Genomic DNA, 18,226 nt, shown 5'->3' on the forward strand with positions numbered 1-18,226 from the left:
GAATACAAGTCATGTATAGAAGTATAAAAGACAAAACAAAACCCACCTCCTTTTTGGCTATATTAAGGGTTAGATTTCAGTTTATTGGTAATTTTTGAATGGGCACTTCGGGACATTCTTGACATTTGCCTTGTTGAAAGTCCTCTTGTGTGTCACATGTGAATTATGGAGCATGCCTTGCTTTCTTTTTCACATAAAAGAGGACAAAAGTGTATTGATTGGTGTGGTATGTAGCACCCCTCCTCTCCACACCTCATTAGTACCCAATAGACTTGGCAATGGCACAGGTGTGTGTGTGTGTGTGTGTGTGTGTGTGAAAGAGAGAGAGACAGAGAGAGAGAGGGGGTAAGAGAACAGAGGAGAGGTAAGGTCAATGAAGAAAACAAAACGTGTATAGTCATAGAAATCTGACTTCACAACCATTATTTCTGCGAAAATTCTTAACGCTTCCAATAGTCTCCCCCCCCCGCCCCCCGTATCCATTTCGTTTTCTTGAGTAGAGCCTAGTGCTTTATTTCATTTTCTAAGTTTGCAATAGTCATATAGTGATTTATATTATGCAACAAAAATGAAAACATTAATAGTACTGCCTCAACCTTCGAAGCAGTCTGCAAGTCCCCCATCCCAACACCCCTACCCCGGTCCTCGGCCGTTAGGTGTTTGCGCCGCCGGCTAATGGTATTTTTTCTACGGGTCAGGAAGCTGTGAACTGGTTTTGCGTATCTTCCGTTCCTTTTCCCCCGTCTTTCCTCTCTAGGCTTTCTTACCCTTTTCTCTCCTGTTTTCACGGAGCTGAGCGACAGCTTGCTTAGCTACCCACTCTTCCCTTCCCCTCCCCACTCGTCCATCAAACAAAGCCCAGTGAGACAGGCGCGCGCCACTGGCGACACCGCTGCGAGAAGCGGCCGCGCCGCCACGCGCCCGAACCGGAGTGGGACAGCGGGCGCGACCGCGCATCGCGCGTCCCCGCTGCTTCCTTCCCTCCGGACTCTTCCTTTTCCTTTCTCCAGGCCCATTCCCCACCCGCTCCCGCAACGCGCCTGCGCAGAAGCGCCCTCTCCCTCCTCCTTCCCCGCCCTTCCTTCCCTCCGCTCCTCCTCCGGTGCTCCGCCTTCCTTTCTCTCTCGTCTATTTCACTGAGCGCTCCAGGTTGGGAGCAGTTCAGTCGACTTCCCCACTACCCCGCCCCCCTTCCTCTTTTCTCCCCACCCCTCCTGTCTCCAGGCCTGTGGAGGATGAGGCGGCTGCAGTGGCCCCAGCCCCAGCAGCGGCACCAGCGGTGGCTGCGGTGGGGGTGGCCGGAACTGGGGTGGTGAAGCGGTGGCGGCGGCAGCGGCGGTGGCCCAGGGAGCGGCAGCCGCCCAGCCGCTTCCCCAGTGCTTCCCTTCCTCTTTAGTGAGCCAGGAAGTTTTTCGCTTCTGTGCATGTATGTGCGTGAGTGTGGGTGTATAGAGGAAGGTTTGGGCGGCGTTTGTGCAGGCGTTGGGTTTTTTGCCCACTTCGCTTCCCGTAACCCGGGCAGCTCGGGAGCCTGGGCTGTGGCCCGAGGAGGGGGCGCGGCGGCGACTCTCCTTTTGTTGTTGTTTCCTCCGCCTGGGGAGCTGAAGAGGGGACGCGTCTGGGTGGGGCGGCTCGGAGCCCGGGCCTGGTGGCCCCCGGGGCTCCCGGGCGGGCTGGGTAAGGCAGAGTAGAGCGGACTTCAACATGATGGCGGCCGAGGCCGGCAGTGAGGAGGGCGGTCCGGTGACCGCCGGGGCAGCAGGAGGCGGCGCGGCCGCGGGCTCGAGTGCCTATCCGGCAGTGTGTCGGGTGAAGATACCTCCGGCCCTTCCTGTGGCAGCCGCCCCCTATCCTGGGCTGGCGGAGGCCGGAGTGGCCGGGACTCTGGGTAGCGGAGCCGCTTTGGGGTCAGGGTTCCTAGGAGCCGGGTCTGTGGCAGGGACACTGGGGGGAGCCGCGCTGTCAGGAGGAGGTGCTGCTGCTGGCGTGGCTGGTGCTGCCGCCGCCGGACCTGGTGGGGAGATGGCTCTCGCCAAAGGGACCACTTCGTTGCCTGCTGAGAACTTCGGGGCAGGCGGCGGATTCCCTCCTCTGCCACCTCCTCCTCAACTGCCCCCTTTGGGCGCGGGCCTGGGAACAGTGGACGAAGGTGACTCTCTAGATGGACCAGAATACGAGGAGGAAGAGGTGGCCATCCCGCTGACCGCTCCTCCAACTAACCAGTAAGTCAAGACCGCTGTTTAGTGACGGGGAAAGTTGGCCCCTGGAAATAAGTGGAAAAACGTACTCGTTCTGTCAGCTTAATTTGTTGTGAAAAGTTTTGAAGCTTCAGGTTCTACGCGTAGGGATTTAATTTGATCACTTATCTTCCCGACGGGCGCATTCCCTGGCTTCCTCTGGGAAGATGTAAAGTTTTTAAGATGGGAAGCATGGGGAAATGTGTATCAGGTGACAACCGGATGTGGTTCTACCCCTTCTCAATTGAGGTGGCGTCCTGGGATTCAGCTGAGCTGGCAGCTACCGAGGCAGTCGTAGTCTTATATAGTATTAACCTGTGTGTGTTCTCTATTGGAGCTGGATGATTAATTAGAAGTTTTGAATACAAGTATTTGAATGAGTGCTGTACTGATTATCATTTGAAACATGCCTTGGTCAGAATGCTTTGTTTTTGTTCCACTGCAAATCCTAACTTCTGCCTATTGAAAAGCATAGCGATGCAAAAGTTTTTGGATGACTTACGAAAACCTGTGTCAGCGAGAAAGAAAAGGAGTTCTATGACTTACAGGTGTGATTAAGGGCCAGTACTCCAACAGTATCTGTAACTTGTGCCTTTGAATTCCTATGTATTAATATTAGTGCCATTCTTTTATAGTTGAGACTTTGTAAGTACAGTATTGAAGTAAAACAAAATTAATAGCATGCTTCCCTTTCAACACTTTTTATTGGTGACCAATACAGTATTCTATTTCTAAATTTTGACAGTCTACTGCACAATATATCGAACAAATGACTTTTCTGTATAAAGTTAGTACATCTCTCTTGTTATCTTCATAATTGAATTTAGGTATGTGTTTATGTATGAAGGTGGACCTTGATGAGAGGAAAATGTTGATGTTCTGATGGTGAAAGGAGGCAAAACTTGTATAGAACTCGCACATCTATCCTAATAGATCTTTAGAATTTCTGCAACCTTGGTGAATATCAGAGGAAAAAAAGGTTTGGTTGACAGTTACTCTGGACACTTTAAAGTATTATTTAAAAAAATTTTTTTGGATAAGTTTCTTTGGAGTATTTAGAAAGGACTTAAAAAAAAACAAATTAGGAACCTATTAGGTAATACTAACCTATTCTGTCTTAAGGCTACATCTTTTGATACCTAGGTAGAAAAGTAAAGTTAGTCTTATGTCAGCCTTGGTATAGGGGTGTTGTTTTCCTTTATGTTGTTCAATACGACTTCAGTTTTCTTTATCTAATTGTATTCCAACTTATCATGTCAGGTCTGTGTATTGCAGACTTTTCTGAAGGTGTTCTGAGAGTGTTAAAAATTCAAATTTTACACACCGTTTACACACTTTCAAACCTTTTTGAAAAAAATCAGTTAAACATAAAGTACCCACTACATACTCAGCACTATAGTTATAATAAAGTACAACTTTTCATAATGAAAGAATATAGTCTTAGGCCAGTTTATAATTGAATTAGGCATATTTACTATATTGTAGTTTTAAATTTTTTACAAATAGAATTTGTAGAGCAATTTTAGATTCACAGCAAAATTGAGCAGAAAATACAGAACATTCCCATTCAGTTTTTTGTAATAAACATGAAAAAGTACATAGGAAAATTGTGTTTGTAAGGAGTCCATTGTATGAGATTTTCATTTTGTGTTATGTATTTGAGAATAAAAATATTTGTGTGACTATCCATATGAGATTTGTTCTATTTCTAAAAAGTATCCTCCATTTCTAGTATGTTTTTTAAGTTTGCCACTGAGAAGTACAAATTTCCCTCTTTTCTTTATCTTAGATATCAACCCAGAGTCACTGGAGGCAATACAGTGTAGTGGTTTAAGCGTGCAAATTCTGAAGTTAGACAAGATTTGGGTTGGAATCCTGACTACCACTTACTAGCTGTGTGATCTTGGAAAGGTCAGTGTCCCCATCTGTAAAATGGGGATAATAATGGTACCTCCCTCGTATGGTCGTTTTTAAAGTTTAATGAGAACCCTGAACATATGCAATACAGTGTCTGGCACGTAATAAGTGTTCAATAAATAGTCTCCCCAAATAGCAATAATATAATTTTATTGTCATTACATTGTCTACTAATTCTATTGGTGTAGGGACTCCCTTATGAATAGCTATTTTAGAGAATAGCTTCAAATAGCCCTTCTCTCTCTATTTTGAACTCCAAAAGCCTGTCTATAGTGATTTATATTAAAAATTTTAACTTCATAAAGGCTTTCATCAAGTCAAGCAGGTTTAGGTTGAAATTCAAGTGTTTTCTATAAATTCCTAGTTTTAAATGAGGAAGAGGTCTTAATGATTGGTTAAATAATGTTAACTCTTTCATGAAAGTGTTGAAGAAATGTTTTTGGATTCAATTAATATTTGATTACTAGTGACTGGTCATCTTAGTTATTGATAGTATGTTATTGAGGGAGGTCCAGGTCACAGGATTGAGTCCACAGTGGTTTGTTAGACTAGGGCTCCCTGGTCACAGAGTTGAACCTTGTATTCAGCTAGTTTGGTGCTGTTGGTTACAAGAGAGTCAAGTGACAATATGTAGATCGACTAGTGCAAATATATTAACGCTATTAGTATTTTGTACCTTGTTTTTCTGTGTGCATGGTGAATCATTGGTCTCATGTTTATTATTGCTCATTTTTATTAGTTTGGTTAAGGCTGGAAAAGTTTGTATAATTTTAACTATTCCATTTATTTGAATATTTTCCTTTTTGCAAGTTTTGAGGAAAATAATTTAAATACAAAAAAATTCTCTCCATATATTTTTACGCCACAAAAGGTTCTGTATCTAAAACTGCTAACAGGTTTCTTTTTCAGGAGAGAGTGAAAGGTTAAATTAAAGGAGTTTGTCACTGGTACTCCCTGTAATTTTATGGAGCTGCTTTTCATGGTTCTTGTTATTTCTTTCTCTCTCCCCTAGAGGTGAGGGGTGATAGTAAAGGAGTATTGTTCCCTTACTACACCTTCAGTTTTATCTATCTATCTATCTATCTATCTATCTATCTATCTATCTATCTATCTATCAATCAATCATCTATCTATCATCTGTCTATCTATCAATCATCTATCTATCCGTCTATCTATAACTTATTATTTTTAATCTATGAGCCTGCAGTAGAGGGAGGCCCTTGAGTTGAATACAACCCATAGATATATATTGCTTGCTCTTAGTGTATTTCAAACATGTAGTAATTAGTTGCCACCATTTAAAAACCGGAAGACTTCACATTTAAGAAGTCTCAATTTCATAGCATCGCTTGAGAAATCACAGGTTGCCCTTGCTGCTTGAGAGTGGACTGCTTGTGCTGAGTAGTGGTTGTCCCTTTCAGGTGAATTCTGAGTTCTCCATTTTGCTTTACCTTTGATATTATTTGCTTGGCATCTGGTCTAGCTCTTACCCTGGACCTAATATGCAGGCTTCCAAGCCTGAAACTTAAAGGAAAAAGAAATAAGGAATATAAATAATACCATTTTCCCCTTAAAAATCATTTTGCAGTTTCTACAAAAATAAAATCATTCATAAGTCAAATAATTGTTAATGTTGGGACATGTAGTGTTCAATAACTTTGTCACTGTTTAGGTTATAACTATGGGTGAGTCAGTATTTCTTAATAAAAATGGGGTGAGAATTGCAAAAATTAGTTATGGACTAATTGCTGACCAGGACCCAGATTTTGTACCCTATTTGTGTAAGTAGTAGAGCAATATAGTAGGTGCTTGATTTAAGGGATTACAACAATGAGTAAGAAGCCCTTTTTCTCAATGAGTCTCTCTTCAAAAAGAGTTTTAGATCTAGTAGAATATTAGGTAAACCAATTATAATGAGTCAGGTTAAATTAAAATATCATGAGTGAAGTCTGTGCACAGGGTCATGGGGGTTAAAAGAATAAGAAATTTATATAATTAAGATCAGTCAGATCTGAAGAAAAGTAGCAGGTATGTGTTCCCTGCTGCTTAATTTATTTTCTGAACAAGAGGTTATTGGTTCCTATGCCCTTTGCCTAATGATTCTATCAGGTAACAAAGAAGTATAAGTTAAACGAGTATAAACTTTTGACCCTAGTGAAGGGTCTATCCTGCTGAATTCTTAATTATATTTACCTGCCCTCTGGAGGGAGGTTGAGGGGGGTCCCTGCAATTACTGAGAATACAGAGCATAGCCAAAGGCTAGAATTGGTCTGGATCTTTGAAAACCAGGTAAACATTGACAGACAAAAATTAGGAAGAAGAAAGGGAGAACTGAAGAGTCAGCTTTAGGTTGTTTTGGTTTTGTCTCTTTACTGGCCATTAAGAAATGAGAGAATGCCTTTAAGAGCAGCTGAAATACCCAAAACAATACCTTGGGGAACTGGGGACTTGTAATGATTATTAACAATAACAGCTATTACTGCTGACATTTCTTGGTTGCTTACTAACTAACAAGCACTGTTCTAATTGGTTTGCATGTATTGTTTTATGTGTCGCTTCACTCTAAAACTTAATTGCTAAAGTAATATTTATTCGCTCTTGATTCTAAAATGTTGGTAGGGCTTGATGAGGACTGTTCTGTGTGTCATCTCTTCGCTATAACATCCAAAGCAGCTTCTTAACTCATGATGTCTGGTGCCTCAGCTGGGGTGGCTCGACCAGCTGGGTCTCTCTCTCTCTTACCCTCCTCCCACCTTCCTCTCTCTCCCTCATAACTTCCCCTCTCTCCCTCCTTGTAGCCTCTCTACTTCATTAGCTTTAGCTTCTTCACAGCATGGCAGTTGAGTTCCACAGGGGAGCATTCAAAGAGGACACCCTCTCTGTGTCAGTATTGATCAAGCCTCTGTGTTCTTCATGTGTGGTAATGTTCAGTGGCCAATGCTAATCATAATGACCCAGTCCATATTTAGTATGGAAGAGACTGCAAGGGCATTAATATTGAAGGTGAGATTTCTTTGGGGACACCAAAGTTATAGCCTACCTCATGTATTCATTTACATGTAATATCAGAAAGTACTAGAACGCCAGTGATGCAGGAGGAGGTGGGAAAAGGAGCAAGTACTTACAAGTTCTTCCCTTAGGCTCAGAGTGGTAAATTGTCTTTCATTAAATGAGTCAAATATCCCCACAATAGATTTTGCTTGTTACCACCATTGTCTTAATTTTAAACCAAATATATTGAGTGTGGATGTTGGTTATAGCTCATTGTTTGAATATACAAGTGTATGGAGCGTAGATGTGTTATATTGAAATTGCCTACAGTATGTTTCAGTTGTGGCCTAAGTTAAAAATAGTTCTCGTATAATTTTCTGATTAACTTCTCCAATTTTCTAATCCTATCTCAACAGGATTTTGGGTATGATTTTAGGTGTTTCAGTGATTGTGTGATTTTTGTGAGTAGACCAGTGAATATTATGGGGTCAAAAATATACACTATAGTTGGAAGATGAGGCATTAATAGTAGAGAGATAAGATGATAAAATTAATCTACAGACACATTGTACAGAAGTATTTCTCAAATTAGAGGATAGCTGAAGAATGAAAGAATGATATTGAAATTTCATACCATAATCCTTTTTTACTGAAAATTTATAGAAAATTTTATTATCTTTTGTAGCACTGGTGTTTGGTAGTATACTCATAAGAGTGATATGCACAGATACATAGTATTTTAATGATAGAGGAAGCTCTGATCGCCTAGGTGCAGAAGCATACTCAGATAGAGTGCCTTTCTTAATTAAGAGCGCATAGCTAGGTAGTGGTAGTATGGGACAGAACCCAGCTCTCATAATTTTTCAGATATGTTTAGATTTGAGTGATATTTATAATTAATTTGGGGGGGAGAGGTTTGAAAGGCAGAGGCTCAGTATTGACTTATCATTTACCATATGCTAGGCACTTTACATAGATTCTCACACGATACATTGTGAATAGATATTATCCACATTTTTATTGTTGAGAAAACTTGAGTGATAGAATGGGAATTCTAATGTAAAAACTGTAATTTTTCCTTTCTTATGACCCCTTCTGGTACATTTAATACACACATATACATACAAAACTTAATATACTTCAGGGCCGTCCAATCACTGGGTGTTATGGAATGAATTGTGTCCCCCCAAATTCATAGGTTGAAACCCTAACGCTCAATGTGGCTATATATGGAGATACGGCCTTTAATTACATTAAGGAGGTAATAAGGGTTAAATGAGGTGATATGGGTGGGTCCATAATCCAGTAGAACTGGTGTTCTTATAAGAAGAGAAAGAGACACAAGGAGTGCACAGAGAAAAGGCCAGTTGAATTCACAGTGAGAAGGTGGCCATCTGCAAACCAAGGAGAGAGGCCTCACTAAAAACCAATTCTCCTGGCACCTTTATCTTGAACTCAGCCTCCAGAACTGTGAGAAAAAAAAAATTTTTGTTATTTAAGCCATTCATTCTGTGGTATTTTTTTTATGGTATCCTAAGCTGACTGATACATTGGGTAACCCTGCATCTGTAAAAATGGCTTTGGATGATTTTGGAGCAAATTGAATGCACATCTATTAGGTTGATGCAAAAGTAATTGCGGTTTTTGCAGTTGTTTTTAACCTTTTAAACCGCAATTACTTTTGCACCAACCTAGTACTAGAGAAACAGGGTCCTCATTCTTTTGTTTCCTATCTTTCTCTGTAGGAAAGAAAAACGTTCCTTATACTTTACCTTTTTTTCTTTATGAGTTAGTGACTTTTATCTTCTTTTTTGACTGTACCTGTGTGAAAGGTGGAAAACAGGTTTAAATGCTCTGATCATTATGGTGTGAAAACATCCTACACATAACCATGGATGGTAGCCATGGAAGATCCCTATGGGTGAGACATTACTTCAGCAAATTTTCTGTATTCATTTTGTGCTCATTGTTGTAATATTCATTATTCCTTTTGAATTTCCTTTCTCTTACACACCCTGTTTCCCCGAAAATAAGACCTAGTCGGACAATCATCTCTAATGTGCCTTTTGGAGCAAAAATTACTATAAGACCCAGTCTTATATTATATTATACCCAGTCTGGTCTTATCTTATACCCAGTCTTAAGACTGGGTCTTATAGTAATTTTTGCTCCAAAAGACACATTAGAGCTGATTGTCTGGCTTAGGTCTTATTTTCGGGGAAACATGGTATCTGTCTTAAGCTAAGGGAAAGATCTAGGCATCCCCCTCAACTCTTTTATTAAGTCTATGTAGAAAGAACCCGATAGACTGTTTCACAATTAAATTATATAATAGTAGAACCATATCTCTCCTGCACCCATGTCTATCTACTTAGCCATTGACTTACCTTTCAAAATTTTAAATTAAACTTCTTATTTTGAGGTAATTGTCAATTCACATTCAGTTGATAAAAATAATACAAAGATGTGCCCTTCACCCATTTTTCCTCAATGGCAACGTCTGATATTACAACCAGGAAACTGACATTGATAAAGTTCACTATCTTACTCAGATTTAACCAGTTCTACATACCCTTGTGTGTGTGGGAGGATGTGCATTTAGTTCTGTGCAGTTTCATCATCTGTAGATTTGTGTGATCATCATCATAGTAAAGGTAGAGAACAGTTTCATCAGCACCAGGATCCTTTGTGATGCCTTTTTATAACCAAACTCACCTCCCTCCTCCACTTTCTCCATCTCTAACTCCTGGCAAACACTAATCTGTTCTTCATTTTGTCATTTCAAAAAGGTTATATTAAATGCAATTACATAGCATGTAACCTTTTGGGATTAGCATTTGTTATTGAACATAATTCCCTCAAGATTCATCCAATTGTTGCGTGTATCCATACTTTGTTTTCATTGCTGAGTAGTATTCCATGGTATGGATGTACTACAGTTTGTTTAGCCATTCACCCATTAGAGAATATTTGGGTTATTTCCATTTTGGCTGTTATGAAAAAAAAGCTGTTATGAACATTTATGTTTATGTTTTTGTGTGAACATAAATTTTCATTTCCGTCAGGTAAATACCCAAGAGTGCAGTTGCTGGGTTGTATGGTAATTGCATGTTCAGTTTTACAAAAAAACTGCCAGTTTGTTTTCTAGGGTGACCATATTCTTTTACCTTCTCACTAGCAATGTATGACAGTGATCCTGATGCTCTGTATCCACACCAGCATTTGATACTGTCACCATTTTTTATTTTAGTTGTTCTCATGTTGAAAATCTTTTCATGTGTTATTTTGTTACCTGTATATACTCTTTGGTGAAATATCTGTTTATCTCTTTTGCCCATTTTCCGATAGGATTTTTTATTGTTGAGTTTTGAGAGTTCTTTATGTATTCCAAATATTAGTCCTTTGTTTGATATGTGGTATGCAAATATTTTTCCTATTCTATAGCTTGTCTTTTTCTCCTAACCGGGTCTTTCACAACACAAGTTTTTAATTTTTAAGAGGGTGAATTATTAATATTTTCTTTTGTAGGTTGTTCTTTTGGAGACAAGTCTGAGAACTCTTCATCTAACCTAGGTCTCAAAGATTGTCTCCTGTTATTGTTTCTAAAAGTTTTGTAGTTTTTTGTCTTACAGTTCTAAGTCCGTGATCCAATTTGATTTCATTTTATAAAAGATATGAAATTTAAATTGAGGTTCATATTTTTGCCTCAAAATATGGATGTCCAGTTGCTCCAACACCATTTGTTGAAAAGGCAAACAAACATCATTCTTCCATTGAATTGCTTTTGCACTTGTGTCAAAAATCAATTGGGTATATATGTATGAATTTTCTTCTCGGTTCTCTATTGTGTTCTATTGAGCTAGATGTCGCCATCTGCTAATATCACTCTTAATTAGTGTAGCTATGTAGGAAGCCTTAATGTTGGGTAGAGTGACTCCTCTCACTTTTCAATATGGTTTTAGCTATTGAAAGACTTGTGTCTTTACATATAAATTTTAGAACAAGTTTGTCCATGTCTACAAAAACTGAGATTTTCATAAGAATTGCATTAAACCTATAAATCAGTTTGAGGAAAATTGACATCTTTACTCTATTGACATGGTATATGTTTTTATTTATTTAGATCCTCTTTGATTTCTGTAATCAGCATTTTGTAATTTTTAGTGTGTCAATTCTGTACACCTATTGTTAAATTTATTCTTAATTTTTGTTTGCTTTGCAGTGATTTTATAAATGTTGTTTTTTTCAATTTCAGTTTCTATATGTTCATTGTTAGTATAGAAATGCTATTGATTTTTGTATGTTGGTCTTGTATCCTGTGATCTTCTTGCTCAACTTACATTCAGTTCTAAGAGGCTTTTTACAGATCCTTGGGATTTTTTTACATAGACATTATGTCAGCTGCATTTAGGGACAGTTTTATTTCTTTCTAATCTGTATATCTTTTATTTCTTTTTCTTGTCTTACTGCAGTGGCTAGAACTTCTAATATTATATTGAATGAGTGGTGAGAGCAGACATCCTTACTTTGTTTCTTGTCTAAGTGGAAAGCATTTAGTATGTCACCATTAAGTATGATGTTAACTGTAGGTGTGTGTGTGTGTGTGTGTCGGGGGGATAGACAATTTTTGTCAAGTTGAGGTAGATCACCACTTCTTAATTTACTGAGCGTTTTGGTCATGAATGGGTACTGGATTTTGTCAAGTTATTTTTCTGAGTCAATTTATATAATCATTTGATTTGTTTTTTCTATAGCTTGTTGATATGGTAGATTACAGTGATTTTTTTAATGTTGAACCAGCCTTACATACCTGAAATTATGGTGTATAATGCTTTTAAAACATTGCTGAATTCAGGTTGCTGTTAGGTTGAGGATGTTTGTATCTAAGTTCATGAGAGATAATTGGTGTGTAGCTTTGTCTCATTTTAGTATTTGGGTAATAACTTTATAGAATTTTTTTAATGGTTGTCCTGGATATTAAAATACACATATGTAATTTATCACAGTCTGTTGGCATAAACATTTCATCAATTAGAGTGAAGTATGGAAATTAATCCTTCCATTTAAATTCCTTTCCCCTTCCACTTTGTAAATATCGTTGCCTTGAATATTACTGCTGTGCTATACATTGAGCAGCTCCATCAGATGGTGTGGGCTTTTTTATTGTAAAATATACATGGCATAAAATTTACCATTACTTTAACCATTTTTATGTGTACCGTTCTGTTGCATAAAGTATATTCACATTGTTGTGCGACCATTACCACCATCTATCTCCAGAACTTTTCTATCTTTCCCAATGGAAACTCTTTACTCCTTAAACAATAACTCAACATTCTCCTCTTTCCCAACTCCTGGCAAGCACCATTTTACTTTCTGTCTCTATGAATTTGACTACTCTAGGTACCTCGTAAGTAGAATCATACAATATTTGTCCTTTAGTGACTGACTGACTTCACTTAGCATAGGGTACATCTGTGTTGTACCATTTGTTGTAATTTTCTTTTCAAGGCTGAATACTATTTTAGCCTTATCCCACGTTTTGTTTATCCATTTATCCATCAGTGAACATTTGTTTTGCTTCTTCCTTTTGACTATTGTGAATAATGCTGCTTGAACATGGTATACAATATCTGTTCAAATGGCTGCTTTCCTTTTCAGGACTATACATAGAAATGGAATTGCTGGATTATATGGTAATTCAGTGTTTAAATTTTACAGGAGTTGCTGTACCATTTTCAACAGGGAAGACACCATTTTTCAGTACCACTAGCAATGCATAAGTGTTCCAGTTACTCTACATTCTCACCATCACTTTGTTATATTCTGGGTGTTTTTTCTGTTTGTTTGTTTGTTTGTTTGTTTTAATAGCTGTCCTAATGGGTGTTAAATGGTATAATATCTCATTGTAGTTTTCACTTACATTTCCCTAATGAACAGTGGTGTTGAGCATCTTTTCATATACTTACTTGACATTTATGTATGTTCTTTGGAGAAATGTCAATTTAAGTTCTTTGCCCATTTTTAAATCAGGTTTGTTTTTTGTTGAGGTGAAGTGTTTTTTTGTTTTGTTTTTTGTATATTTTGCTTATCAATCCCTTTTCAGATAAATGGTTTGCAAATATTTTCTCTCATTCCATGCATCACCTTTTCACTCTTTTGGCAGTGTCCTTTTGATGTACAGAGGTTTTCCATTTTGAAGAACTACAACTTGTTGTTTTTTTTTGGCCTGGATAATTTTTATCTTATCCATCAACTATGATTTTGAAACCTCTTGAGAAGGGTAGTCTATTGAGTCTCTTGCTTTTACACATATTTTTGCTTTTCCCATTCTTCTTTCCTGATCTTCCAAGAGTCCTTCTTTTATCATTTGAAGAACTTCCTTGAAATATACGTCTGCTAGTAATTTGTATCCTTAGTTTTCCTTTGCCTGCTTACGTCTTTATAGCCCCTTCATTTTTGAAAGGTAATTTTATTAGAAACATTTTATGGTTGACAGTTCTTTGCTTTCAGCACTTGAAAAATTTTTTGTTACTTTCTTCTGATCTTTGTGGTTTCAGATGAAAAGTCTGCTGTCATTCGAATTGGTGTTCCCCTATAGGTAATGCATCCTTTCTCTGTGGTTGCTTTCAGGATTATTTTCTTTGTCTTTGTTTTCAGATGCGTAATGATGATATGTCAAGGTGTAATTTCTTGACATATCGTATCAAACAGGTTTACCTGTTTGTGGTTTACTCACTTGAACCTGTAAGTTTATGTCTTTCTCCACATTTGGAAATTTTGAGCCATTTTTTTGAATATTCTTCAGCTCTGCCCTCTTTCTCCTTTCTTTATGGGACTCTACTGATGTGGAGTTGGATCTTTTGTTATTTATTGTCCCATAGATCTTTGAGACTTTGTTAGTTTCTTTTCAGTCAGTTTTCGCTCTCTTGTTCAGATTGGGTAAATTCTGTTGATCGCTTTAAAATCACGGATTCTATCCTGTGTAATCCCTACTATTGAATCCATCCAATAAGTTGTTCTTTTTGTGTGTTTTTTCCCCCTAATTTTATTTTACTATTCTATAATTTCCATTTGGTTGTGTTTTTTAATACTTCCTATTTTTTAGCTTGGGTTTTTAAAATTTTTGTCTGTTTCAAGGGAATTTGTAATTGATTTATAAAGAATTTTTAATGGCTGCTTTAAAATCTTAGATAATTCCAAAATCTAATCTGTAGCAATTTTGATGTCTGTTGATTGTCTTTTTCTCATCAAGTAGTGATTTTCTTGGTTCTTGGTATGATGGGTGATTTTTGACTGTATGTGGGACATTTTGTCTCTCATATAATTTTTAAAAATCACTTTTCCCCCTAAGTATGATTAATATGTTTACTCTAGAAAATTTGGAAACTGTTGGCAAACACAAAGAAAAAAAACATTATTTTACTACCAAAGGTAGGTAGCTACTGTTAAGTTTTTGTATATTACGTACATCTCGGAAAGGAAATACGTATATATTCCCATCCTCCAACTATAATTACAGCTAACACTTTTACATACGAGGAAATTAAGGTAATTGAATTTAAGACTCCCTGCAGTTTGAAAAACTCTAGTACTGCAAGCATGGTTTTATAAAGACAGTTATTACCGTACTTGCATGAAACCTTTCTGTGAGTCTCCATTTTAGTAGCTTTCAAACCTAATTTTGACCATGATTCACCAAAAGAAATATTTTTTAACATCTGTGATGTAGTGCATATAAATAGCCATATAACAAACAAAAGTTGAATGAAACTTATCCTTACTACTTACTGTTCTGGTCTATTCTATTTCATTTCCTTAAAAAAAAAGTGCTGATCTTGACCTACTAAATTGATTTCTTGGCCCAATGGCTTGAGATCTGCAGGTTGAGACAAAAAAATTAAAGCTTGTTTTAGTATGACATACAATGTCAACTTACCTGTTTTCTAAAATTTTGTGTTTCATCAGTGCTATACTGTTTTTATTCCTTAAATTTGCTGTGCTGTTTTCTGTCTCTCCTTTTCATATTTCTTTTTACTGGGATACCCTTCTTCCTACTTGATTGTATGACAAATTCTCATCCATTCTTCTGAATACAGCTGAGACGTTTCTGACGGTGGTGTATAATGACAAAAATAAACGTTTCTTCTCACGCAGTGACAATAGTCACATCAAATAAACTTGGGAAGAAGGAAAGTGTTTTCTCACAGAATTAAACTATAGTGTCTCAAATTAGCATGTGACAAATTACAGATGCTTTGTGGTTAGAAAGACCTGACAAAATGTGGTTGGTGTTATTGAAATATTTAAACAATAGGATTGTAGCCCATGTCATTAAATGACATGGTCACAGTGAACTCAGTAAATGGATCCCTATTAAGGGTAAACTTGTCAGTGATGATCTTAGATCAAGGGAGTAGGTTTTTTTTTAAGTCTAAGGATGAAACCTATTTGCTTCTGGTGCAGTTTTTTTTTTTTTTTTTAATTACATATATGTTTTCATCAAATGTATGAATTATCTACATCTTTTTGTCCAGATTTCATGACCAAAAAGCAACTCCCCTACAAATTTTTATGTTGGAAAATATGCAGAAGAGTTGTAAGAATAGTGTAATGAGTAACGGTATATCCTTTTCTTTACATTTTGTCTGATTTGTTTATACCTTTGTGTATGTACATACATATATATGTTATTTTTACTGAATTGTTTATGAGTTAGAGATCATGTTCCTTCTCTCTAAAGTACTTTATTATGTATTTACTGAGAATAAGGACAATAACTTACATAGCCAAGTATAATGAATTGAATATTAATATATTCACATTCAGATCCTCAAATTTTCCTATAATGTCCTTTATATCTGTTTAATGAATTGAATTGAATTGTTATATCTCTGTAGTCTTCTTTATAACAGTTCCCCCAATGTTTTTTGTTTTCGTTTTTTATTTTTATGTATTCACATTTGTTAAGAATCCAGGAACGTTGTTTTGCATAATATGTCTCAATTTGTGTTTGTCTGATTATTTCCTCATAATTAGATACAGTTTATTCTTGGCAGAAATACTCCATAAGTCATCAGTTCCTGATGTTTTACATCTAGGGGCACATGATGTCAGTTGTCCTATTGATGATGTACGTAAGTTAGAACTTGGCTTCCATCAGATTTTGATGGAATCCATCAGGTGGATTCCATCAGATTTTGCCATTACAAAAAGTAATGAATGAATAATATGTATTCAGTAGTGTTTGTATCTGTGATTTTTACTCAAATTACTTCTCTGTTTTACTGGTATTGTAAAAGGGTGGGGGATTTTTCCTTTTTTTTCCCCTCTTTATAATTTCTTTGAATGCCAGCTAATAAGTTGGCATTCTTCATTACACAACCTTATGTTTACAGTTTGGCTTCCCACTTAACAGGCTCTCAGGGAAGAGTAAGATGGAAAGAGATATATGTAGGCATTTGTTCTTTGTTATTAATAGAAAAGTTGTTGTTGTTTCTATGTTAGTCGGTTGTAAGCTTTGTTAGAGTGGATCAATGACGAAACTTGACTAACTTGAATTGGCATTACAGACCCTGGAAAAGTCAGGTCACCTTGGCTGTTGCTACTTTATGATGAAGTCTCTTGGCAGCCAGCAGGTTAATTCTGCCTAGCACCTCATTCTTTGTTTCATGCGTTTTTACAGTGATCTCTTAAAAATTAGGGTTAGGAGGATGCTTTTCAGAAAAGGTGTTTGATTCTGTGGTTAAAGGTAGTGGATAATTAACGAGCACTGTTGGAGTAAAATGGTGAGCGCTTGTAGATAGATTTAAAAGGAGTGGTGGTGTTTTTTTCTTTTCCAACTCATTTTTTTAAATTAATGAACTTTAGTTTTTAGAGCAATTTTAAATGAAAGGCAAAATTGAACAGAAGGTTCAGAGAATTCTCATATATCCACTGTGCCCACTATCAACATCCTGTAGTACAGTGATACATTGGTTACAATTGATCCTACACTGGTAGATCATTATCACCCAAAGTTTATGGTTCACACTGCGATCCATTCTTGGTGCTGTACACTTTATGGGTTTTAACAAATGTAAAATGACATGTATCCACTGTGGTATACAGAATAGTATCATGAGTCTAACTATATGCCATTCTGTAAAAGGCAAAACTATTAAGACAATAAAAAGACTGTTGGGGATGAGGAGGGGAGGGAGGGATAAATAGGTGGTAATACGGAGGCAGCTCTGTTAGAGCAGTGAAACTATACGTTGATTTCTGAGCACACGGGAGAGGGGGGGTTGGCACACCTGACCCCTGAGTTGTTCAAGGGTCAACTGTAGTTTGTTCATACCCACAAAATGACTTGCTGGGATTTTGATAGGGATTGCCTAGAATGTAGATCAATTTGGGAGGAAATGACATCTTAACAATATGAGTTTGTCCATGGACATGGAATATCTCTCCATTTATTTAGTTCTCTTTGAGTTTGTTCATCAGAGTTTTATAGTTTTCCTCAAATAGGTCTTAAACATATATTGTTAGATTTATACCTGCTTTATTTTTTTGGGTGCTAATATAAATGCTAGTGTTTTTTTTAATTTCAATTCCACTTGTTCAGAACTGGTGTAGAGGAAAGCTATTGGCTTTTGTATATTAGCTTTGTATCCTGCAACCCTGCTGTAAGCTATTACTAATTCCAGGAAGTTTTGTGATTGATTCTTTTGGATTTTCTACATAGACAATTATGTCTTCTGCCCATAGTGACAGTTTTATTTCTTCTGTGCAAGTTGTGTACCTTTTACTTCCTCTTCTCGTCTATACGTTGACTTCTAGTATTAATGAAAAGAAGTAGTGAGAGAAGACATATTGCCTTGTTCCCAATTTTAGTGGGAAAACTTGGAGTTTCTCACCATTCAGTGTGACGTCACTTGTAGGTTTTATGTCAAGTCCTTTAACACGTTATAAGATCTTTATCAAGTTAAGAAAATCCCTTTGTGTTCCCAGATTTTTGAGAGGTTTTGTCTTATCATTAAGGGATGTTGGATTTTGTCAGATGTTTCCTCTGTAACTATTTATATGATTATGTGATTTTT

General features: G+C 37.3%; 1 protein-coding gene across 4 annotated transcripts in view; it reads left to right on the plus strand.

Annotated features, from left to right (window-relative positions):
* Positions 1-1,114: 1,114 nt before the first annotated feature.
* Positions 1,115-18,226, plus strand: part of RASA1 (RAS p21 protein activator 1) — a 98,191-nt gene continuing 81,079 nt past the window's right edge. For 2 of the 4 annotated variants that reach the window (XM_088796602.1, XM_088796601.1), the window contains exon 1: positions 1,565-2,222. In XM_088796602.1, the coding sequence (XP_088652728.1) occupies positions 1,705-2,222 (518 nt within the window). In that variant the 5' untranslated portion in view covers positions 1,565-1,704. Of the gene's footprint in view, positions 2,223-18,226 lie in introns of all 4 variants that reach the window. The other 2 variants (XM_019746367.3, XM_019746368.3) reach the window with 2 other exon arrangements.

The sequence above is a fragment of the Rhinolophus sinicus genome, chromosome 3, assembly GCF_057876585.1.
Source record: "Rhinolophus sinicus isolate RSI-liver-muscle chromosome 3, RSI-T2T, whole genome shotgun sequence".
In the NCBI taxonomy this organism is placed as follows: Eukaryota; Metazoa; Chordata; class Mammalia; order Chiroptera; family Rhinolophidae; genus Rhinolophus; species Rhinolophus sinicus.